The 26,971-nt window shown below is 34.7% G+C and overlaps 1 protein-coding gene across 4 annotated transcripts in view; it reads left to right on the top strand.

Annotated features, from left to right (window-relative positions):
- The window catches only part of GABRG1 (gamma-aminobutyric acid type A receptor subunit gamma1), a 93,577-nt gene extending 82,910 nt beyond the window's left edge, over positions 1 to 10,667 (top strand). For all 4 annotated transcript variants that reach the window (XM_077136775.1, XM_077136774.1, XM_077136776.1 and 1 more), the window contains one exon: positions 10,231 to 10,667. In XM_077136775.1, the coding sequence (XP_076992890.1) occupies positions 10,231 to 10,500 (270 nt within the window). In that variant the 3' untranslated portion in view covers positions 10,501 to 10,667. The remainder of the gene's footprint in view (positions 1 to 10,230) is intronic.
- The last annotated feature ends 16,304 nt before the right edge of the window (positions 10,668 to 26,971 follow it).

Here is a 26,971-nt window from a genome sequence, read left to right as displayed (position 1 = left end):
ATGTTATATATTTATATTTTTATATATAAGTGATATAGTATTTAATATAAAACTCCACACACATATTTTTAATTGTAAGAAAGGTATCTATTTCTAAAAATGTTTCAGATCACTCAAAATTACTTTTTTCAAGTTATTCAGTGTTTCCTACTTTTTGCCTTGTCAGGGTCTGTACTTAAGAAATTCCCAGATGTGTACTATAGGTTGCATTATTCTTCAGATAAACAGGTTTGAAATGTATACATTCTGGCAATTAATCTTTCAGTCATTTCCAGGTCACACATTAATATATTAGCAATCTTTTATTTTATTGATATTGAGTCAGTTCTTTGTCTATTTATCACAGCACATTTAAAGTTCATTTTAGTTCACTTTCATCATTCATTGAAATGTAGTTTCTCTCCAGATATTAATTATGTCTAATTTTTGATGGTTCATCTTATTTATTTATTTATTTTGGAGGGGAGTTTTGTTTACTGGAAAACTGTCAAACCTCCACTGCAATATAACCTTCCTAGGATATTGACCACTAGAGATTAATTCATTTTTAAATTGAACCGTGTTGGATTTTCCTCCAATTTTGCACCCTTTAATGTTTAATCATTTCTCTAATTCACAGTGGATATCTTCTGAAAACTCACTGTATTTTCATCTATAGTACTGCTGAATGATATATAGACTGTGTTTTTTGCTACATAACCTTGATGTTGTCAAGGTAGCAAACTTGTATTTTAATCATTTTTTCACACTGATTATCATTTGAACTTATACTATTCCAGTATTAAGTGACAAGGAAGTGAAATACCAATTTGTCTCTCTTTTAGGGGTGTGTAATTTTAATACCATGCTAAAATTTAGGAAATAGTCCAGTCAAGTATTACCATTTGCCATTCTCAAAAGATCTGTCATTAATCTTTAGCAATGTAGTGCTTCTGTGTTTTATGATACATCTGGGCAAGTGTAGGCATGGATTTATTTGTATTTAGGACACTGTCGCTTATCTACAGGATGCACATTTTGTTTGTTATGCGGATATGTTGACCTGCATGATGCTTTTATCTTTAAAAACAATCCTGAAATGTGTTTTTTGCTTCTTTTTACATCAAAGGAATTTTTAATATTTGGTAGCTCAGGTTCCTTGTTTCTTTCATCAAAATAAAATAATAAAGGTCCTAATTTCAAGAAATTCCATTCTTCCTCTTTAATGTGTTTAAAAATATTTATCGGTGACCTGACAAAAAGAGGGGCCAAGATGGCGGCTTAGTAAGGTGCGCGCGTCTTAGTTTCTCCTCCAGAACAACTACTAAATAACCAGAAACAGTACAGAACAGCTCCCGGAGCCACGACAGAGACCAGACACACAGCACACCCCAGTCTGGACTGGCTAGACTGACTGTGAGACTCTGCTGCGGTGAGATCCCCGAGCGGGCCGTGGTGGCTGGTGGTCGGAGCCCCTCCCTCCCTCCTTCCCGGGCCGGCTGAGAGTCTCGGAGAGGCAAGTTTCCCAAGCTGCAGCGGCCGGCGCCCCTCTTTTGCGGGTAGCTTCCTGGACCGGCTACGAGTCTCGGATCAGCGGGCTCCCCAAGCCGCAGTGGCCGGTGACCGGCGCCCCTCCCCCACAGGCGGCTACCCGGAGGAAAAGGAAAGAGTCTCCAACAGTAGCAGGGAATGAGTCCAAATAAACACAAATAGTGGCATTAATAAACAAATTCTGACTACTAAAAATAGGCCCCCAGCTCAGGCGAAACTGATCAAGGCCGAAGTCGCCTATTGGGCTAACTGAGAAAGAGGAAAGGGGGTGAAACAGAGCCTTCTGCGGCTGTTTCTATGGAGGCTTGGTGCCTCTGGGATCAGCGCTGGGATTACACAGGTTGCAACTGCCCTGAACGCAAAAACAGGCTGCTTTCAGGGCTCTCTATCACCTGAACCTTCCCCACGGGAGGGGTGAAACGCATCTCAGGTGGAATCCCTCTCTCAAGGAATTCAGATCCCAGGACTTCGCAATTTGAAGCCATTAAAACCAGCCTACAACCTTTCCTCTGTCTCCACCACGCACACAGCAGGGAGAGCCTTCCAAAGTTAAAGGAGCCACAACATCTTTTACTGGTGGGACCCACAGACAGACAAGCACTACATACTGGGCAGGATAAGAAAAACAGAGCCCAGAGACATCACAGGAAAGTCTTTCAACTGCTGGGTCTCACACTCAGGGAAATCTGATTAAATGTCCAGACGCCAGCAAAAAATAACAAATCACACCAGGAAAATTGAAGATATGGCCCAGTCAAAGGAACAAACCAATAATTGAAATGAGATACAGGAGCTGAGACAACTAATTCTGAATATACGAATAGAAATGGAAAACCTCTTCAAAAACCAAATCAATAAATTGAGGGAGGACATGAAGAAGGCAAGAGATGAACAAAAAGAAGAAATGGAAAGTCTGAAAAAACAAATCACAGAACTTATGGGAATGAAAGATACAGTAGAAGAGATGAAAAAAACAATGGAAACCTACAATAGGAGATTTCAAGAGACAGAGGTTAGAATTAGTGAACTGGAGGATGGAACATCTGAAATCCAAAAAGAAACAGAAACTATAGGGAAAAGAATGGAAAAATTTGAGCAGGGGTTCAGGCAATTGAATGATAATATGAAGCGCACAAATATACGTGTTGTGGGTGTCCCAGAAGGAGAAGAGAAGGGAAAAGGAGGAGAAAAACTAATGGAAGAAATTTTCACTGAAAATTTCCCAACTCTTATGAAAGACCTAAAATTACAGATCCAAGAAGTGCAGCGCACCCCAAAGAGAATAGATCCAAATAGGCATTCTCCAAGGCACTTAACTAGTTAGAATGTCAGAGGTCAAAGAGAAAGAGAGGATCTTGAAAGCAGCAAGAGAAAAACAATCCATCACATACAAGGGAAACTCAATAAGACTACACGTAGATTTCTCAGCAGAAACCATGGAGGCAAGAAGACAGTGGGGTAATATATTTAAATTACTAAAAGAGAAAAACTGCCAACCAAGACTTCTATATCCAGCAAAATTGTCCTTCAAAAATAAGGGGGAAATTAAAACATTTTCAGACAAAAAGTCACTAAGAGAATTTGTGACCAAGAGATCAGCTCTGCAAGAAATAATAAAGGGAGCACTAGAGTCAGATACGAAAAGACAGAAGAGAGAGGTGTGGAGAAGAGTGTAGAAAGAAGGAAAATTAGATATGATATATATAATACAAAAGGCAAAATGGTAGAGGAAAGTATTACCCAAACAATAATAACACTAAATGTTAATAGACTGAATTCCCCAATCAAAAGACATAGACTAGCAGAATGGATTAAAAAACAGGATCCTTCTATATGCTGTCTCCAGGTGTTCTAGTTTGCTAGCTGCTGGAATGCAATACACCAGAAACGGAATGGCTTTTAAAAGGGAGAATTTAATGAGTTGCAAGTTTACAGTTCTAAGGCCAAGAAAATGTCCCAATTAAAACAAGTCTAAAGAAATGTCCAATCAAAGGCATCTAGGGAAAGATACCTTGGTTCAAGAAGGCCGGTGAAGTTCAGGGTTTCTCTTTCATGTGAGTAGGCACATGGCGAACACAGTCAGGGCTTCTCTCTCAGCTGGAAGGGCACATGGCGAACACAGCGTCATCTGCTAGCTTTCTCTCCTGGCTTCCTATTTCATGAAGCTCCCCGGGAGGCATCTTTCTTCTTCATCTCCAAAGGTCGCTGGCTGGTGGACTCTCTGCTTTGTAGTGTTGCAGCATTCTCAGCTTTCTCTCCTGACTTCCTATTTCATGAAGCTCCCCGGGAGGCATCTTTCTTCTTCATCTCCAAAGGTCGCTGGCTGGTGGACTCTCTGCTTTGTAGTGTTGCAGCATTCTCTGCTCTCTCTGAATCTCTCATTCTCCAAAATGTTTCCTCTTTTATAGGACTTCAGAAACTAATCAAGACCCACTCAAATGGGTGGAGACATGTCGTCACCTAATCCAGTTTAACAACCATTCTTAACTAAATCACATCAACCAGGGAGATGATCTCATTACAGTTTCAAACATACAGTATTGAATAGAGATTATTCTACCTTTAAGAAATGGGATTTATATCAAAACATGGCTTTTCTTAGGGGGCATATATCCTTTCAAACCAGCACACCAGGAAATACATCTTAGACCCAAAGATAAACATAGGTTGAAAGTGAAAGGTTGGGAAAAGATATTTCATGCAAATAACAACCAGAAAAGAGCTGGAGTAGCTATACTAATATCCCACAAATTAGACTTCAAATGTAAAACAGTTAAAAGAGACAAAGAAAGATACTATCTACTAATAAAAGGAACAATTAAACAAAAAGACATAACAATCATAAATATTTATGCACCAAATCAGAATGCCCCAAAATACGTGAGGAATACACTGCAAATACTGAAAAAGGAAATAGACACATCTACCATAATAGTTGGAGACTTCAATTCCCCACTCTCATCAATGGACAGAACATCTAGACAGAGGATCAATAAAGAAACAGAGAATTTGAATATTACAATAAATGAGCTAGACTTAACAGGCATTTATAGGACATTACACCCCACAACAGCAGGATACAACTTTTTCTCAAGTGCTCATGGATCATTCTCAAAGATAGACCATATGCTGGGTCACAAAGCAAGTCTCAACAAATTTAAAAAGATTGAAATCATACACAACACTTTCTCAGATCATAAAGGAATGAAATTGGAAATCAATAATAGGCAGAGCACCAGAAAATTCACAAATACGTGGAGGCTCAACAACACACTCTTAAACAACCAGTGGGTCAAGGAAGAAGTCACAAGAGAAATTAGAAAATATCTCGAGGTGAATGAAAATGAAAACACAACATATCAAAACCTATGGGACGCAGCAAAGGCAGTGCTAAGAGGGAAATTTATTGCCCTAAATGCCTATATCAAAAAAGGAGAATGGCCAAAAATTCGGGAATTAACTGTCCACTTGGAAGAACTGGAGAAAGAACAGCAAACTAACCCCAAAGCAAGCAAAAGGAAAGATATAACAAAGATTAGAGCAGAAATAAATGAAATTGAAAACATGAAAACAATAGAGAAAATCAATAAGACCAGAAGTTGGTTCTATGAGAAAATCAATAAGATTGATGGGCCCTTAGCAAGATTGACAAAAAGAAGAAGAGAGAGGATACAAATAAATAAGATCAGAAATGGAAGAGGAGACATAAACACTGACCTCACAGAAATAAAGGAGGTAATAACAGGATACTATGAACAACTTTACGCTAATAAATACAACAATTTAGATGAAATGGACAAGTTCCTAGAAAGGCATGAACAACCAACTTTGACTCAAGAAGAAATAGATGACCTCAACAAACCAATCACAAGTAAAGAAATTGAATCAGTCATTCAAAAGCTTCCCGAAAAGAAAAGTCCAGGACCAGACGGCTTCACATGTGAATTCTACCAAACATTCCAGAAAGAATTAGTACCAACTCTCCTCAAACTTTTCAAAAAAATCGAAGTGGAGGGAAAGCTACCTAATTCATTCTATGAAGCCAATATCACCCTCATACCAAAACCAGGCAAAGATATTACAAAAAAAGAAAACTACAGGCCAATCTCTCTAATGAATATAGATGCAAAAATCCTCAACAAAATTCTAACAAATCGAATTCAGCAACACATTAAAAGAATTATACATCATGACCAAGTAGGATTCACCCCAGGTATGCAAGGATGGTTCAGCATAAGAAAATCAATTAATGTAATACACCATATCAACAAATCAAAGCAGAAAAATCACATGATCATCTCAATTGATGCAGAGAAGGCATTTGACAAGATTCAACATCCTTTCCTGTTGAAAACACTTTAAAGGATAGGAATACAAGGGAACCTCCTTAAAATGATAGAGGGAATATATGAAAAACCCACAGCTAATATCATCCTCAATGGGGAAAAATTGAAAACTTTCCCCCTCAGATCAGGAACAAGACAAGGATGTCCATTATCACCACTATTATTCAACATTGTGTTGGAGGTTCTAACCAGAGCAATTAAACAAGAAAAAGAAATACAAGGCATCAAAATTGGAAAGGAAGAATTAAAACTATCACTGTTTGCAGATGACATGATACTGTACGTCAAAAACCCTGAAAAATCCACAACAAAACTACTAGAGCTAATAAATGAGTACAGCAAAGTAGCAGGTTACAAGATCAACATTCAAAAATCTGTAGTGTTTCTATACACTAGCAATGAACAAGCAGAGGGGGAAATCAAGAAATGAATTCCATTTACAATTGCAACTAAAAGAATAAAATACTTAGGAATAAATTTAACTAAAGAGACAAAAGACCTATACAAAGAAAACTACAAAAAACTATTAAAAGAAATCACAGAAGACCTAACTAGATGGAAGGGCATACCGTGTTCATGGATTGGAAGACTAAATATAGTTAAGATGTCAATTCTCCCTAAATTGACTCAATGCAATACCAATCAAAATCCCAACAACTTATTTTTCAGAAATAGAAAAACCAATAAGCAAATTTATCTGGAATTGCAGGATGCCCCGAATTGCTAAAAGTATCTTGAGGAAAAAAAACGAAGCTGGAGGTCTCATGCTGCCTGACTTTAAGGCATATTATGAAGCCACAGTGGTCAAAACAGCATGGTATTGGCATAAAGATAGATATATCGACCAATGGAATCGAATAGAGTGCTCAGATATAGACCCTCTCATCTATGGACATTTGATCTTTGATAAGGCAGTCAAGCCAACTCACCTGGGACAGAACAGTCTCTTCAATAAATGGTGCCTAGAGAACTGTATATCCATATGCAAAAGAATAAAAGAGGACCCGTATCTCACACCCTATACAAAAGTTAGCTCAAAATGGAACAAAGATCTAAACATTAGGTCTAAGACCATAAAACAGTTAGAGGAAAATGTAGGCAGATATCTTATGAGTCTTACAATGGAGGTGGTTTTATGGACCTTAAACCTAAAGCAAGAGCACTGAAGAAAGAAATAAATAAATGGGAGCTCCTCAAAATCAAACACTTTTGTGCATCAAAGAACTTCATCAAGAAAGTAGAAAGACAGACTACACAATGGAAGACAATATTTGGAAACAACATATCAGATAAAGGCCTAGTATCCAGAATTTATAAAGAGATTGTTCAACTCAACAACAAAAAGACAGCCAATGCAATTACAAAATGGGAAAAACACTTGAACAGACACTTCTCAGAAGAGGAAATACAAATAGCCAAAAGGCACATGAGGAGATGCTCAATGTCCCTGGCCATTAGAGAAATGCAAATCAAAACCACAATGAGATATCATCTCACACCCACCAGAATGGCCATTATCAACAAAACAGAAAATGACAAGTGCTGGAGAGGATGTGGAGAAAAAGGCAGACTTATCCCCTGTTGGTGGGAAAATGTTAAATGGTGCAACCACTGTGGAAGGCAGTTTGGCCATTCCTCAAAAAGCTGAATATAGAATTGCCATACGACCCAGCAATACCATTGCTAGGTATCTATTCAGAGGACTTAAGGGCAAAGACACAAACGGACGTTTGCACACCAATGTTTATAGTAGCATTATTTACAATTGCAAAGAGATGGACACAGCCAAAATGTCCATCAACAGACAAGTGGCTAAACAAACTGTGGTATATACATATGATGGAATATTATGCAGCTTTAAGACAGAATAAACTTATGAAGCATGTAATAACATGGATGGACCTAGAGAACATTATGCTGAGTGAGACTAGCCAAAAACTAAAGGACAAATACTGTATGGTCTCACTGATGTGAACCGACATTAGAGAATAATCTTGGAATATGTCATTGGTAACAGAGACCATCAGGAGTTAGAAATAGGGTAAGATAATGGGTAATTGGAGCTGAAGGGATACAGACTTTGCAACAGGACTGGATACAAAAACTCAGAAATGGACAGCACAATAATACCTAATTTTAATGTAATTATGTTAAAACACTGAATGAAGCTGCATCTGAGGTATAGTTTTTTTTATTATTTTATTTTATTTTTTATTTTTTTATTTTTATTTTTTCCTCTCTATTATCATTTTATTTCTTTTTCTGTTGTCTTTCTATTTCTTTTTCTGAATCGATGCAAATGTACTAAGAAATGATGAATATGCATCTATGTGATGATATTAAGAATTACTGATTGTATATGTAGAATGGAATGACTTCTAAATGTTGTGTTAGTTAATTTTTTTAATTAATGAAAAAATATTTATCATATAATGTTTACTTTCATGGCTTTAAGATTCATCTATATTAAAATTTAAGATGAGAAAAGCTATAAACATTTTCATTAGAAAGAATTTAAGATCAGACTAAAACAATATTTTTTGGGGGGGTGGGGTGCATGGTCCAGGAATCGAAGCTGAGTTTCCCACATGAAAGGCAAGTCTTCTACCACTGAACCACCTGTGCACCCAGGCGAAAACAATTTTATAACTTAAATATTATATTTACTGTTCAGAATTTTTAAAACACAAGCTATACTGAATATTAGTTAATAAGATTCACATCTTAAAATAATTTTTGAAATATACTAAAGTTCTGAAGGATGAATTCCTAAGCCTACAGTATTCATCCACATTTTACCTGAGTCCCTTAATGTTTTCTTACCTGTAGCATTTTTAATGTTTCTTTTGTTTATTTTCTGTCTATTTGCTGGTCTATTGGTTTAACACATTTTTCTGTAGCCAATTTGTTTAAGTGTTGTTTTTATTATGAAATATAGCATATATACCAAATAATGTAATAATTTTCAAACCACGTTTCAACAAGTAGTTACAGAACAGATTTCAAAATCTGGCATGGGTTACCATTCCATACTTTCAGGTTTTTCCTTCCAGCTACTCTGAAAGACTGGAAACTAAAAGAAATATAATTATAATCATTGAGCAATCATACTCGTTTGTTAAATCATATCTTCTCTGTTATAACTCCCCCTTTTCCTTTGATCCTACTCCCAATCTATAGGGGTCTTTCAGCTATGCCCATCCTAACTTTTTCATGTTGAAAAGGGATGTCAACAATATAGAATAGGAGAATGCATGTAGCCAATTTTAATATATTCTCTTTAGCATCCAGTGGTAGCTATGACAATAACTGCAGCAGAAATCTACTGACAACTGAGTACCTACTATGTTTCAAACTATGATGCTTATGTGCATCGTATCATTTAATCATCAAACAAATCTATAGTGTTAATATCATGACTTTAGTACAGCAGAAGTCACAAGGGCAAAGAGCTGTCACATATTTGCTTCAAGGTTATACAACTTCATTCGGCAGTTCTAGAATTTCAGTCCAGGCTTGACTGTCTCCAAAGTATCTGCCTGGAGTACTTTGGCCTGCCTTCAACTACTTGATTTATAATAATTTTTATAAATTATCTATATTATTATTCAAAACCTGTAGCATAAAAGATTAGGTTCATATGGATCCCCAATAACTCTGATATGGAGCATGAAGTATTTTATGTTAAAAACTTATTCTTTGCAGTCATCACAAAAGGTAGTTGCCAATGTAATTCCAGCTATGAATATGGGTACACTGGTAGAATGGGTAAAATTTTGAAGACCAATTTTTTGCAAAATTGAGATTTAAGTCCTGCATAGTCTCTCTTTCAAATATGGTACCTTAAGATTGTTTACTACTACAAACCTGATACTTTTTATCTATTCACACAGCTTCTTGAAACTTTTCTGCATTATCAAAGTGTATTCTTACTAGTTATTTACATTATTACTAAAATAAGTCAATAATATAACATAACATACAATAGCAAAGGAACATATATATTTGTACATCATTTTAAAATTTCAGTTTAAAATATAAAAATATGCAGTAATTGTCATTTCATGGCCTCCAATATTTTGGTAGACTAATTTTCTAAGGTTAGAAAACATACTTCATTATCAAGTGGGATTTCTTTTCTGCATAATCTTTGGAATGTAAAAAAAAATCATGTGCTACAAAGTAAATTGCAATCTAAAAAAATTTTAGAATTGCTAAGAACAGTTGATATTTAATTTTTGGAAAACAGGATTATTTAGTGCATAAGAGCATCCTAGAGTTTGAGCTGAGGGGACAAATTAATGTTTCTTTGTGCTAATTCTTTTGTCAAGAGCTCTTTTGTTATTTTATTCAGGTGTCCTCTGGTCTCCACCCTGGATCCACCCTGATTCCAATGAACACCATCTCCCTGCCTCAAGGAGAAGATGACTATGGGTATCAGTGTCTAGAGGGTAAAGACTGTGCCAGCTTCTTCTGCTGTTTTGAAGACTGCAGAACAGGGTCTTGGAGGGAAGGAAGGATACACATACGCATTGCCAAAATTGACTCCTATTCTCGAATTTTTTTCCCGACAGCTTTTGCCCTGTTTAATCTGGTTTATTGGGTTGGCTATCTTTACTTATAAATTTGATTTACTGGGAAAAAAAAAAAAACTAACTGATCCAACATTATCTGTTGTACTTCAGTTAACATGAAATTAAAATTTAAGATGCAGGTAAACCAATGGTTAAGATGTGAAGAGAACTGTAATGCTTTTACGGCTTTCATAGCTGAATAAAATAGCAACTTTTAGATTAATTTTTGAAGTTTATATGAAAAAGTTAGTTTCAAAATCCAGTATACTAAAATACTATTACATATTTTTACTTTTTTTTCACGTATGACATATTAAGATTTTTAATTTGTAAATTCTATTTTAAATTTTAAAGATGGAAAGGCCTTAATACATATTTTATTTAAATATAATCTATCATTGTTTCTAATGGGAAACTAATTCTAAGGCCTGGTACTTACTTAATAATTTTACATCTAGAAAAGACTATTTATTTGCTTTTCTTTTCTGTTACATTTTATTTGTTTGCCCTGTTTGGAATGAGTTTGTTAAAAACCGTAAAACCGTGATTCCCTTGAATTTATCTGCAAGATGATTTACTCCCAAGAAAAAGTTTACTTATTTTTCAGTTCTCTATCAATTAATGAACATTAAGAAAAGACCATGTTCTTACCTTTTAATCTAATCCATTTCCTGACACAATATTAAATATATCTTCAGTTACTTTTAAGTTCTGGTGATTTACAAACTTGAATGGAAACCACCAAACTCTTTTATTTTTAAATGCAAGGTGAAAAAAATTATATATGAATCAGAAAGAATGTACATTTGACCTTTTTTTTCTCTGCCTCATAGAAATTATTACCTATGAAGAGATAAACACTGAAATGTTTAAATTAACCAACACTGAAATTAAATGCAGAGAGAAATTATCATTCTTTTTTACACTCTTCAAAAGTGTTACATTCCCTAAATTAACCATAAGAAATTGAGGAACCGTGTTTGTATTTATTCATTATTGTAAATGAATTATTATCTGGCAATTTAATTTGGAGAGCTCACACATGTACCATTAACATTTTTCAAACCAGAAATTATCTAGAAATGTAGCTCTAAGACTGTATCATAAAATGTCTTTTCTACCTCTTAAATTTTCTGGACCCAATCAGTTTTCACACCCATCTTAAAAATGTTTAGATGTTCTCTTTTCTAGGAAATGGAAATAAGTCTCAAAAATAATATTAAAAGTGGAGTTTGTTGGAAGACCCTTTAAAGAAACCGAGTGAAGGAGCTCTCTAAATTCTTAGAGATGGGAATATAGAAAGTCTCAATGTAGATAAAGTCTATGAGTTAATAGTTTCCAAAATGTCTCTTTTACTAAGGGGGGAGCTAAACATAGGTTTCAATCACTGCATTCTTGCAAGTAGTTTGACATATAAATTGTTTATAAGAACTCCATATCTCTTCACCCTCACCTGATTTTCTGAAAAATCACAAAAACAACTTAAAAATTATTCCCATCTACAAGAGCAATTATCAGGATAAAGAGTTGTGATCAAGCCCTATCTTTAGATCTGAGGAAATGGCAGTCACATCTACTGGTGATACTCAACTTTTTAATATTTAATCCCCTGAAATGATTACCAAAGATGGTAGTGAGTCTCTAAAATAATAAGCAAGAATGATAAATGGACTCTTGCATGGTTAGACTTATGTCTTTGGAGTATATTGGTGTTTTTCTTTAAATCTCTCTATGTTTCTTTCTGTACTCCTAAGCCAAATCTGAATCTTTCCACTTTGCTTATAAACCTCTGAAAAAAATTGGTATGAATTGGACTACAATGCCCAAATATCCACCGACACTGCTTTTTTGAATGGAGAGCCAAATAAAAATTTGGCCGTGTATATATTCATTTACAAATTATCCATGTATTCATTCTTATAACATTGCATATTGATGAATATTTTTCAGGTAAGCATTATTTAGGATAAGTGAAAGATGAAATACCCATGAAGAATGAAGCACTTCACTAAAATGTGTTCTGTTCATTTCTGTGTTTTAAGCTAGAGCCTGCGTATTATCATGAGGTGATTTGATTTGTGAACACTTTCAAATATATCTAAGCATGACTGCATTTAAAAACACTTAAAATGCTCAATACAAACAACCTTAATTTTCTCATTTGGTGTTGCATTAATTTGGTTTTAAATGTTGACAATATTTACAAGTGAAAATAAAATTAATAAAAATCTGAACTAACATTTCTATTTACAATTCATTGTATAGATCATGAAAACAAACGTTTCTATTTCAAAGCCAGTGGTATTTTGGGCAGCTTTATTTAATTAGGTGGATCAGAGTGAGAAGTGTACAAATCTTAATAATTTCTAAGGATAAGAAGGAAAAGGTAAAAACGTGCATTTAAACTGTCCATCTAGAGCTTATTTTTCAAATGGAATGCAGTTCGATTCATGTGTTTTTCTTCTTTCAAATATTAACTTTACTGTTTTCAGAAGAATGAAAGAAAGAAAGAAACCCCTCTTTTACTGGAGTTCATGACTTAGTTTATTGGATTGATTGGGACTTGTGTTCCCTGTCTCCTCTTAATGCTAATACTAATGTAGAAGAAAACAGGATGTAAATACAATGGAAGAGATGATTGGGAGCAGAGGGATTTTAGACTATTTGGAAAAATATTAATTCCTATAACTCCATCCTCTAGATACATGATCAGGATATGGAAGTTCTGAGAAGAGGAAATGTTACTGGCATAATTTTATTTTCATGGGTTTATAATTACATGGATATATCAGACTTATCCTTAACTACACAAGCAAAATTGGTCTCATTTAAAATAAATCCTTTCGTGCCAAATATTCTGGAGGGGAGGTGGGCAACAGAGCCTAAATTACCTAGAGAAATCTTTAGGAAATGGGCAAAATTTCCCAGTAAATCTAACTAAATATAAAATTGACATAAATAAGAATTAGCCATTCATAGGCCCACTTTATTTTAAGTTAAAAATATCGATTTCATTAAGGATTTTTTAAGTGATTAACTCTAGGTTAAAGCACAATAAATCCTTATAAAAATACAGGTAGTTGCCAGATTCTTTTTTCCTTTAGTTTGTTCTCAGATTCTGACATCAATATTGGGCTATAAAACAGATTATATTTTTGCTTAAGTACAAGGCTGAATCTGAGGACTGGTTCTTGCCAGTGATTGAATATCAAAGGCATGGCTCATACTTCTATGGATCTCATGCCAAAGGGCCCATAAATATAAAAAGTGAAATTGCATTTCAATTCAATTATTGTGACTAAATGCATCATGTACTTTGATTTTATGAGAGGTGCTTTAGAAGGATGATTTGTTTGACAAAGATGAAAACTGATAACATAATTGAGAACACCTACTAAATGAATAAGTACATAAACGAATTTGTCAAAGTTCTATACCAGTGTTTTTTTTTTCACTTTTGCAAAATTTCCTGTAACAAGATACCATATTCACAATTACTTTAACTGATCTTAGAACAGGGGTTGACGGGATACAATAGACACAATGATTTAGGATTTGTTCCATTCAATAATTTTAAAAATAATTTCTAAGTTATTTTTCTTTATATCAAATTTATTGGGGGCAGCTCCTCAGTGTCAAACCTAATGAAGGACAGATATATTAGTTATTAAGTTTCTGTTGCTCATCCTTTATCAGGCCATTATAATGTGTCAAAAACCATTACCAAGTCTCTGTGAAAGGCAGTCCAAATGGAGTTTGCAAACACTGTTGATCACGTTGCTATAGTGAATGTCAGATCAGTTCTGCCTTTTTGTACTTAAACCTTAGAAGGAATACAACCCAAATAAAATATTTATGGGACAGTTTCTATGTTCCAGGTACCATCTAGATAGAATAAGGAATATAAAGATGAACTCTCAAGGAGCATATAATATGAGTTTATCATATGAGATCAGAGAATTACCCATGCAGTTTAAGGAAGGGAGGATAACTCTGGAAAGGTTCCTCTGAGTACATGTGTTTGGAGAAGAAATCCTATAAGCTACCTTCTTATAGGATTCAATATGTCCATAGGAAATATTAATGGAGATAGTTTGCAATGAAATAAAGAGTTCGAACAAAGAATCAGAAGCTTGGGCAAAGAAGAATTCTAGTTTATTTGGAGGTTAAAATTCATGTAGAAGGCAATGAAATGTAAGACTAGAAAGATAATTTGAGATCCTTTGGTGGAGCGGCAAGACTTCTAAGTTCAGAAGACTGGGTTATAGTACAAATTTATGGAGCGTTCAAAGAAATACTTGAGAACAAAAAGGCTATGATGAACACAATAGGAATTTCATCTTGTTGGTGTGTGATATTTGGAGTTAGAAAAGCCAGTTAGAAGACTCTTTAATACAGTAGATGAGAGAGGATGCGAGTCAGTACTTTGGTGATAAAAACTGAATAGAGCAGAAGGAAAAGATGTCTTCTGTATAAGGAATGAAATGCCAGAAATCATGCTTTGATCAACAGGCAATATGAACTGAGTAATAAAACAAAATTGTCAAAGGGATTCTGGTGTTGAACAATACATATTTGCATGTGAATAAACACCAAAACTAAAACAGAGTAAGGAAATTCTGGATGCATTTATAATCAAGTTTGCTGTTGCTTTAGACATTTTAATAATTTAAAACCTATTATTTTAGTGTACTGACGTGTTTCCTCACATTAGGAGTGAAAGAAAAAAATAATCTCCTGAAGTGCAAATCATGAGACAGGTTTCTTTGGATTAAAAAAATCGAAACAATTGTTCTTCATTAAAAGGAATTTTGAGAGGGCCACAGTGGCTCAGTGGCAGAGTTCTCACCTGTCACACCAGAGACCTGGGTTCACTTTCCAGTGCCTTCCCATGCAAAAAACAAATAAGAAGGGATTTCACTTCAAGCAGTCTGTTAAATTTCCAAAGAAAGAAAAATAAGAAGGGAAGGAAGAAAGGGAGAGAGGGAGGGAGTGAGGAAGGAAGGAAGAGACTGAATATATTGAAGAAACGAAGAACTGTGAGTAAATGGGCAACAGACAAATACAAGAAGTTAGTTGAGCCCCATCCTCAAATAATCTCTGAAATAGCTGCTCTTGAATGAATAAATGAATTTTTATTGTTGGACAATGACATGTAGCTGGATCCCTTAAGTCTGTGAATAGTAAAGGCAAGTCTGTGATAATTGGAATTCCGTTGAGCAGAAAGGGCTAATTCAAGACTTTTATGACAGAGTTTATCTAAATGGAAATAGTTCAGGTCTTAATGGATCACTGTAATAACATTTGCATCCATTAAGTGTATGTAGTCACTTGTATAATGAAGTTTTAGGGCTTGTGATTGCAATGGCTTCTGTTCTGCTTCTGCCTCATCATTTTAGTGAGTATTTCGTGTTTGTGGCAAAGGTATCTCAATTTTATAATGTATCCATACTTTCATGATTTGAAATGCAAAATAAACCAAGTAACTTGGTCTGAAATAAAAGGTTACATTCTCTTAAAATATGTTTTTCTTGAATGTTTTTAATCCAAGATATGTACCTTTATTATTTCAGAGTATATGCTTATTACATTGGTAGGCAAGTTAATTTCTTACTAGTGCTACCCATATGTTGTTTTCAGTTTTGAAAACAAATTTCAGAAGTTTTCCGTTGTAGAGTTCTACAAAGAAATGAAATTGTAAACGCACAGGTTAAGATAATTAATATTTATACATGGCTTTCACTGCTAAGCATATGATTTCTGTATTATTCTAAAACCCTGAAATTTAATCCTAAACCTAGCTGCTAGATATTCTTTCCCAGATGGAATACTGAGAGAAAAATATACTACTTAATACCCAGATCATTCCAAATACCCTGAGTTATCAAAAAAAAGTCCATTTCATCTGAGGAGACGTTACTGAAAGAAAATAAAAAAACAGATATTCATGAAAGAAGATATGATTTAAATGCATATATATTAATGATTTAGTCTTCCAAGTTATAGCTCTGCAAATAGCTCCATTTAACTGATGAGAAAACCCATGCTCACTATATTAAATACTTTCTCTAAGCTCCTTTACCTGTGATGTGAAATTAAATTTAGGTTCATATAACTGTAAAGACACTTATCTTTCAATTATGCTAACCTACTCTGATGGGAAAGTGGCTGTCTATATTTCAACACTAGAATATGTCTTCTTTACACAAGACAAGTTTAGACCTACAAAGTAACCTCAATTCTGTATAGCACAGAAATGGTATATTATTCAGTTAAAGCTGAATCTTTGTTATTCACTTACTTGTTATTTCTCATGTGGACCATATTTTAAATATATACTGAAAGTATATCCTATCAAATAAAATAGAAAATTGACTTTTTAGATTTGGCAAACTACACTCCACAGTAGTAGTTATTGAAACAGAGCAACACACATTCATTTGCTATTGCCTATGGCTATTTTTGCACTGTAACGGCAGAGTTGAGTATATGCAACAGAAGTCAAATGGCCACAAAGACTGTATTATTTCCTATCTTGCCCTTTTCTGAGTTTGCCAACTCTTGAGTTAGAATAACTTTGCCGTGAAATTTAAAAAGCACTACATTAAAGAATGCATTTCTTATTATTTTAGTTTAAATTTTAAATGAAAAGGATCTTGGTTGAAAAGAGTTTCACGTGGAATAATGCAACTAATTGCTCTCCATTGCACATCATATCCTCAATTCTGAAAAAGACATTCGTCAAAAGTAGGCTGTTTTATAGGATCTGTAAAAAAATGTAAGTCAGTTTCATTAATGAAAATACATGATTCTTCAAAATTATTTGAAGCAGCTGAAGTAGGTTAAGCTGAGAAGAAAATTGCTGTTGCCACTAAAATTGACACAAGATGCTTTAAGTAAAAGAAAAGTGACAAGTGCAAATATCAATGCGTTTTTAAGGATTTTCTCATTGAGATGTCATAAATTGTGTTTCCTCATTAAACTTGTTTGTGTCAATATAACATCTGGCTTTTTAACATTTTTCATGGTACTAATACCCAGGCAGCACTTTCTGAATACTTTCATTTGAATAAATATTTAATTTACCTTGTATACTACTCATATGCTTTCCATCTGCATTTCAGGATGTGCCTTTCAATTATTAAAATTTACATTTCAAATAGTCATAAGAGTAGTTTGTTAAAATTGCACATTCTGAATAAAATAGGGGAGATTTTTAAAGATAATGCTGCTAATTAGGTAAGTTTAGTAATGAGCTACTTTAAATTTACATTAACCAAACATCAGATTATTGATTCAAGCACATTATTTAAGTTTTCTAACATTCATAACAAGATTTGAATTTTTATTATGAATTATATTCTTCTTGTCTTCAAATCATTGTGCTACAACTTCTATTCTTCCTTCTGGCTTTTTTTTTCAAAAGATAACTATCATAAAAAATTAAAACCTGGTTTTTATTAATAGCATTAATTAAAAATATTATCATATTATTTTATTATGCAAACATTTTACATAAACAATCACAGCTAACCATTAGCAGAGGCTCTGAGTTATGAGGGACCGGTAATAAGCACTCCATTTGTCAAGAAAACAGCGAGTCAAAGAGCTTAGCTGACTTATACATCATATTTATCAAACTCAAGCGTTTTGCTTATAAATTCTGTGCTTACAGTATGAACCCAAGGTTTTAAGGCAGATAATAAAAACATTTGAAACTTTTGAACTGCATCCATAGTCCCATCCATTTCCCTTCCATTATCATAACTCTTCAAGGATGAGTAATGAAGGTAAGAACATTTACCCTCACCCCCAAGATGTTTTTGATGTTCTGTTTTGTTTTGCCTTCATTGAAGGTGTCAGAAGGAGCCCAATGGGCTATTAAAATTTTTTAATTTGAGGAAGATTTAATTAAAAGACCCTGAAGAAAGAGATAGACAAGACTTAGGGAAGTTTCAAGAGAATTGCAGTATCCTGGGACTAATTGCAGCAGGGGATGGGCTAGAGCTAAAGAAACAAAGGAAAAGGAGTAGTTCCAATAAGCTAGAGAAAAGTAACTGTGGTAATATAGATACCAGATAGGAGCTCTGACATTCAGTTGAAGGACATAGTTGGCTTGTGGCAACCATTCTGGGGAGAACCTCTAGTATACCCTATGACATCACTTTCTCTCCTCCCTCTTATCTTCTGCTAGTGCACCTTATTGAGGAATTCTAACTGACAAGCCAAAGGGCAAGAGTGCCATTGATCTAATCCATACAGAACAGTTTCATGGGGTGCAGATGAGAGGCTGGAAGAATGGAGAAAAGATTTGGAGGAAAAAATGGAAACTATCCAAAATGTGTTTGAAGGCGCTGTTAGGATTCGAAATTGATCAAAGTCAGCACCTTTGATGGCCACATATTGATTTTCTTCCTACATGGAGAAAAAGAATCAGAGGCAGACCAACCTCTATACTTGTCATTACAAAGTCAATAGCCACAGCTGGGCTCAGGACTCCTTAGCCAGCTTGACCTGTTCATTCAAAGAAGTTAGTTCTCTGTCTCTAGCTCCATTTCCTCTGGCATCGGCAGAGAAACTTTAAGCACATTGAGTCAGTTAAAGTGGGTGTTTGGTCTTACAGACAAAGGCTAATTTACTATATTTCTTAAAAATTTACATTTGTTGCCAAAGTTCTGGTCAACATAAGTTGCTTTTCTTTTCCTTTTCCTCTTCGTGTATCAATTCTTCTTGACAATTGAATTGAAGAAGATAGCTGGGCCAGACAAAGATGTGAATTTTCCTGGCTCCTTTTCCCTCACTAAGAAATAATGAATACGACATATATTCTACCTTCATATAATTTAGAATTCAGTCAGAAAATAAATAGTGCATAGTTAGGAACAACGTGATAGAGTTATATCAAGGAAAAGAATGTGGGAGCATATGTGATCATAAGCTAAACTGAGATATAAAGGATGATTTAGGAGTTGTTCAAATAACAGATGGTGTGGTGGGAAGCAAGTAAGTATTCTACAGTCTAAGAAGTCTAGGAATTTTACCTTAATGACCTCTTTCCCCTTCTTTTGAATCTCAAAGTCAGTTTTCTTATTTCTAAATGTGCATTTGAGCATTCCGCAATATATGACACAGAAAATTCCATTAAAATTTTATCTTTCCTAGCAAAGGACTTAAAGTATAGATTGTTGTCAATTCTTCTCAGTACCTGTCTACCCAAGATTGCTAAATTCCCTCTCAGACTTTCTGAACACCTCCTAGCCAATACTTTACATGTATTCTACATGTTCCCTCCATCAGGGTTGTCACAAGTGGATGGTAGAGAAGGAATCAAATCCAAGCATGCCAATATGAAAGCTGTACTCGTGACCACTCTACAAACAGCCTCTCTATCCACCTAGGCTCCACATACCCAGATGAAATCCTAACGGATTATTTTGAGTGTTTTTGTATTAGTCACTGACATTGGAGAATAGGGTTAGAAAAACAGATATAAAGTCTGTTGTTAAAAACAGAGGATTTGATTAAAAGACTGACAAATAGGAGGGACAATATTATTTATTTTAATACATATAACTCAAAAGTCAAATGCCCTAGGTTAAGTGGAGTACCATAGAAAAGGGAAATTCCTTCTTTATTCCAGGAATCAAGAATGCTATGGATGTACTCAGAAGGTGTGATGGTTGGGTTCAGGTGCCAACTTGGCCAAGTAATGGCAACCAGTTGTCTAGTCAGGCAAGCACTGGCATAGCATTTACTGCAAGGATATTTCATGGCTGGTTAAGAAATCAGAAGGCTGGTTTACTAAATCATCTATCAGTTGATTGCATCTGTGATTGAATACATTTATGAACAACAAAGTATGTGTCTTCTGCAAGGACAGAATCCAACTAGTTGAAAACTTGAGGAAGGAAGGAGAATTTTCCTTTCTTCTTCAGCCAACCAGTCTTTCCTGTAGAGTCCAACGAAGAATTTCATTGGAGTTGCCAGCCTCGTGGCCTCTGATTTTGGACTCCTGCATCGTTAATGGCTGCTTGAGATACTTTTATAAATGTCATATTTACAGACATCTCGTGTTAGTCCTGTTTCTCTAAAGAACCCTAACTAATATTGAGGGAAAAACAAGATTGTGGAATTGGAAGAAGAAAGAAGGCAATCTTCAAATGTAGTCTAAATATTTAATGTTTTAAATCTTTTTTTTATTAATTCAATTTATTTCTACGATTTTCCTTGCAGACTGGATATAGATAGGTGGCACCGAGAATATTCATTTTAGTCAGGAAAATTGCAGACCTTGTTGTGTAGACAAGAAGAGAAGCTTTGAAATTATGCAGTAATTTAAATTATGCAAATTTAAATAAAATCTTGGCCCTTCTCTTTATTATGGGTAGTCCTGAAGAAATTGCTTAAACCTGATAGCTCTCAGTTCTTTTTCTTGCCTGTTCCAAAATATGTTAATATTGCCTTCTGATGTTTATGGGAAGAAAAAGGCTTATGGAAGGCGGAATTACTGACATAATTATTTTTGATCCAGGAAAACATTAGAAATCAGAATTGTGCAGCCATTGAAAGTGTAATTCTGAACGCAAAAACCTAGTTTGTATTCCATCTCCATTAGTTACTGACCACGTAGCACTGGGAAAATTACTAAACCTCTCCAAAACACATTCATCTCAACTGTAAAATATGGATGATAATAATAGCACTGTAATACAGAATATGCAGCAGACACTGTAGAGTAGCTGCTAAAATGATAGACAAACTCCCTTCATTCCCCTAGCCTTCCTCTACTGAAGAGGCTAATAAGAAAAATACGTCTCCCCAAACTTTCTGATAATCTGAGGGTGCTGATGGGATCAAGTTCTCATCAGTAAGATATAAGTACCCAGGAAGTTTTAAGAAAATCAAAGACACCTGTTAGGTAGCCATCCCCAGATCCAAACCTCCTTCTCTGGGGAAGTCACAAGCATACCCTAGCAGCCATGCTCTCACTTTCCACTGCCCCGCACTTCCTTTCCTATTATGTGCCCTTTTACAACCTGGGGGAAATGTTCAATTTCAATGAAAAGGCCCAGCCAGACCTAAAACCTGGAAACAGGGAACAAACAGCTGCAGATGCTTATTAAACAGGAATTCTCAATGGCAGGGCCTCTTCCCTCTGGCGGATACAAACCACGCTCAGAAAATATAGATTTTTGTCTCTTTTCTCTGGCATGAAATGGGAATGTGGAGCTTTCATCTATGGATTCTGACCCTGAGCCATTTTTTGGCTATTGTAGGACACTGGAGGTGATGGCACTTCTTTCCCTGACCTTTTGGATTCTTTGTGCTGTGTTAATGACAGAGAGATTATTTGTCATTTCTAAACCCTTTATACTATGCAAATTATAAAGGCAGCATTCACCGAAAGTTTTTGCAGTGTTTCTATGTGACACCATGTAGCAACTTGCTCCACAAGTAGGTGCAGCACTTTGAAGTTGTTATGCATCCCAGAAAAGACCATGTTCTTTTAATTCATTCCTGTGGGTACAGATCTATTGTAGGGGGAACCTTTTGATTAGGTTATTTGAGTTGAAATGTGACCAACCTCATTCAAGATGGATCTTAATTCCCTTACTGGGGTCCTTGATAAGAGATGAAATTAGGATGAGCTTACAGAAAAGCCCCAAAATTGCTGAGAAAGAAGCTACTGAACCAGAAGCTGAGAGCAATGAAACCTAGGAAAGAAGGACAAACAGATGCTGGTCATGTACTTTTCCATGTGACAGAAGTGTCCTGGATACCAGCAACCCGTCTTTAGAATCCAAGTATTGTCCTGTTGATGCTTTGAATTAGATAATTTCATGGCATAAGAATTGTAAGTTGTAAGTTAATGAATGTCCATTGTAAAAGCCAGTCCATTTCCCGATATATTGCGTTCTGGCAGCTTTAGCAAGCAAAAGGATTTCATGAAGACTTTATTTTTCCCTTCAGAAATATACTAAATTGGTACATACTAATTGCTATTGGAATTTGGCCTTCCCCTTCTTCCTCTCTGAATTCAGATACAAGGTCTGAAGATACAAAAGAAGAGTTATGGAAAGAATATGGATCACTTATATGCCGTTGCTGAATTGCCATAAAATGTTTGCCTGCCTGTCCTGGGATTTCTTGTTTTTATGGCAAAATACAATATTTGTTTATGACATTGTGCAGGCTTATTGTGAGAATTTTAAAAAAAGCAAAGTGGGTAACGCATTTTGCACTGTGACTTGCTGCAGCACATCATTCTTGATTGACATACATGCCGAGACGGATACGGTTCTTCTAACCATTCTACTACGTACAGTCTGCACAGGCTAGAAGAATTATTCATTGTTATCAATATATCAATCCAGAATCATGATACAATATTTCCATTGCTCTCTTGTCCTTCACTAATAAATACATAATCATGAAAGGCCAATTGTATTGCAGGTTTCTCAGTTTGTACACGGCTGGTGTCCAGCTCATTCTGATTGATTGGTTGAACGTGAGGAAAACATTCTACTATGCATGTGAATATATTGTAAAAACTTCCAGTGGGTTTGAAAATATAGTTTCTGGTATAGATTTCACTGTTGCATAAAAAAAAAGGTCAGGTTTCTGATTTGGCCTATTTTGACAAGAGTGAAAATATTTTACGGAGAGTAAAGTATGTATACCATATGCTCAAGCTTTAGTTCATTGATTAATTTATTGAGCCGTGCTGACTTCCTGGTGTAAAGCTGATTCATTTTGAGATTCATCATAGGAAATGCTAATAAAAAGCTGAAATGCTTCTTATATTATTCTGAAAAATGTGTGTCTCCTAATGGTATTTAAGTGGTGTGGAGTTCAACCATGACATGTTCTCCTTAAACTTTTGAGATGAAAATTAAAATAACATGTAAACTAAAATGATATATTCAATGAAGTAAAAATGTGCTTGACTTTTTTTGTAGATATATGAATCCTACTAAGCTTCAGAGTTCCATTAGTCACTAAATCAGTTGCATGGTAGATTATATTCTCTAGAATGGTTGCAACAATATCTCTTCATGCATATGTTATTTTTACAATATGATTTTGCCCCTCCTCCCATCAAGAAGTAGGGCACAGTTTATCTCTCTCTCTTTTTTTTTTAATCTAGGACTGTAGAGAAAGTAATATTATGAGAATCTTGGTGTCAGATCATAAAAGACAACACAATTTTTGCTTGGTTCTGTTGTAGCACTCAGTCATGAAATCTCGCCAGCATGTGGCAAGGAAACTCACAATAGCCCATACAGAGTGATCATATAGAGGTGATATAGCCAAAAACCCAGCTAAAGTCCCAGCTCACAGCTGTACTCAATATGTGAATGAAGATGTGCCCAGATAATAATTTCTGCCCTTCATGCATTCAAGTGAGTCAAGCCATCCCTACTGTGCCCTATCTGAATGCTTGATCTACAGACGCTGTGAACATATAAAAATGATCGTTTCATCCACTAAATTTTGTGGTGGTTTGTTAAGCAGCAATAGAAACTGCAATAACTTCTCTTTCTAAGAATCTTTACAGGAGGGAGTACAGGACTCTATAGTAAATATTGTGGTTATAATCTATATATTTGGACTATATTATCTCTCCATTTATTCTGAATATATGTGAACTTCATGAATGTAAGGATGTGTTAATACATATATGTAGTATATATATTTGTTCATATATTTAGGGATATATATATATAAATATATATATATATGTGAACTTCATGAATGTATGTTCATGTGAAGTTCATATATATATGTGAACTTCATGAATGTATATATGTGAACTTCATGAATGTAAGGATGTGTTAATACGTATATGTAGTATATATATTTGTTCATATATTTAGGGATATATATATATATATAAATATATACATATATGAGATGGGTGTGATCTTTTGATTAGATGGAGATAAGACCTCGCCCATTTAAGATGGGTCCTAGTTAGTTTACTGGAGTCATGAAAAAAGCAGACATAAGGGAAACATTGTAAGAGCTCAGACACAGATGTTTGGAGATGCTTGGAGACGAGACAGAAGCTCAGAGAGGAGGCCACTGGAACCAGAGACTGAAAGCAAGGAAAGGGAGGAGCAAAGGGCCAGCAGACATCGTCACGCGCATTCCCATGTGACAGAGAAACCCAGACGGGAATTGGCCTTACTTGGTGAAGTTATCTTCTTGTTGATGCCTTCATTTGAACACTTTCATGGTCTTAAAATTGTAACTTGTAACTTAAGTCCCTTTTGTAAAATGTGGAGCATTTCTGGTATATTGCATTTCAGTAGCTTTATCAAACTAAAACACCCCATAAATGGGTTCTGCACTCTGTTCTTTACACTCCACTCTTATTCACTGAAATCGATTCTCCACACAGAAACATGGGGTTATTTATTTATTTGTTTGTTTGTTTGTTTTTATTTTTTTATTATTATTTTTTTTCATGGGCAGACAGGGGAAGCCAAACCCAGGTCTCTGGCATGGCAAGCAAAAACTCTGCCACTGAGCCACCGTGGCCCGCCCTTGAGTTCTTTTTAATATAAATTAAATAGGTTACTTGTTTCTGTAAAAGCCCTGAAATGTTTGGCCTTGTCATATTCTACACATTCGTTTAGGGCCATTGCAAAGACCCTCAGGTGTTCACAACTAAGAAACTTGGCATACTCTTTTATTTCTGTTTGGACTGTTCTTTTCCTTACAATTTGCTTTGTTGAAATCTAAAAGAATGCATACTCTGATATCCCTATAAATATGAGACTCCCACAATTATTTCCTCTGCTCAATATCTGACTCTTCCAAGAATGTGGCATTTATTAAAAGTAATCACACACACACGTTGGTTGATTGATTGATTGATTGTTGTCCTTTATGTTCTAAGTCAGAGGCCAAAATAGCTACCACATAAGAAACAATTAATCTTATTTGAAGGAAACATTGAAATAATGATTCGAGACAAAAATCAAAATTATATTTTGATTCAAATACAGCAAATGTAACAAAACTTATTTTTATAAAGTATTGAAAGAAATAAAAAAACTAATTGAATAACTTCAATCAAATAATAAAGAAAATATGAGAAATATCTGATAAGAGAAAAATAATTTAAAAATGAGGGCAAAAAATTTAATTATAAACAAGATATGAGTTGAATTGATAAACAGGAAAGTTTTTGGAAGACAAATAGATAAAACACTGGCAAAACAATTGAAACTAAGGACTGAAAACTAATGCAATTGAAGTTGGAAATGAATAGAAGATAGAATATTAAATAAATAATTAAGTTATCTTGGGATAGTTGTACAATTACGCAATAATAACAAGGCAATGTAAAACATACAAGATGACAAAGTATTAAAAGCAGCAATATGAATCAAACAAAAAAGACATTAGGACCAGAGAAATTTAAGTGACTTAGTTTACTATTACAAGGAACAGAATAAAAATGATTTAAAAACCACTCAGAAGCAGGGACTGCAAAGGCAATTCAGTGGTAGAATTCTCACCTGCCACGTGGGAGACTCCAGCTCAATTCCTGGTCCACACAGTTTCCAAAAACAAACAAACAAGAAAAAAAAAAAAAGCAAAAAATAAACAAACAAAAATTCAACAAATGGTCCTGCAATAAAGGGATATTCACATGGAAAAATAATGAAATGTGACCCCACCATATGGCATACAAAAGAAATGAATAAATAAGATAAATAAAAACCACCCAGAAGCAGAAAAACAAAGAAAACCAAAGACCTATTTCATAAATATATATTGGTAATACTTTCTTTTTTCTTTTTTGCATGGGCAGTCACCGGGAATTGAACCCTGGTTTCAGACATGGCAGGCTAGAACTCTGCCTGCTGAGCTACCATGGCCTACCTGATAATACATTCTTATATAAAATTCTAGCAAACAAAATTCAGAAAACATAGTTTCATGGCTGACTGGGAATATTATTTGCTATATACATTGCTCTGATCTTCTGAAATGATAAGTCAAAAGTGTTGTGATCAGAAATATCTCACAGAAATTAGGAAAATGCAGAATCACAAAGCATTTTCCTGATGCTGGACTTCCATTTCCAAAGACTGGCTATTCGGCGTGACAATTCAGATCCATGCAAATCAGCTTTGTTAGCTGAAGGCCTGTGGGGGAAAAAAAAACATTATAGTAATAAATGTGTATATATGTAAATGTATTTCAATATTCAATAAAATGGTTTGGAAAATATAATTTATAGATTATTTCTTTAGGCAATTGTATCAGTGCTGAAGAAATTCAAGCAAAATACATATCTTGAAGGATCATGTATGTACTAAGAGGTTTTCAGGAAATATTTTTTGCAATTCATATTTATTAAATTCAAGTTGAATATTCTAAGTTTACAAAATTTTTATCTCTAAACTTTCTTTCTCATAGCAAATTGTCATGGTGTGTATTTTCACAGCCAGCTGGAGAAGAATGTATGTTTATATGGCACTTTAATTCTACTATCATTATTTG

Source organism: Tamandua tetradactyla, chromosome 19 (assembly GCF_023851605.1).
Source record: "Tamandua tetradactyla isolate mTamTet1 chromosome 19, mTamTet1.pri, whole genome shotgun sequence".
NCBI classification, from domain to species: Eukaryota; Metazoa; Chordata; class Mammalia; order Pilosa; family Myrmecophagidae; genus Tamandua; species Tamandua tetradactyla.
The sequence above is the reverse complement of the archived record's forward strand: the minus strand, read 5'-3'. Positions and strand labels throughout refer to the sequence as shown.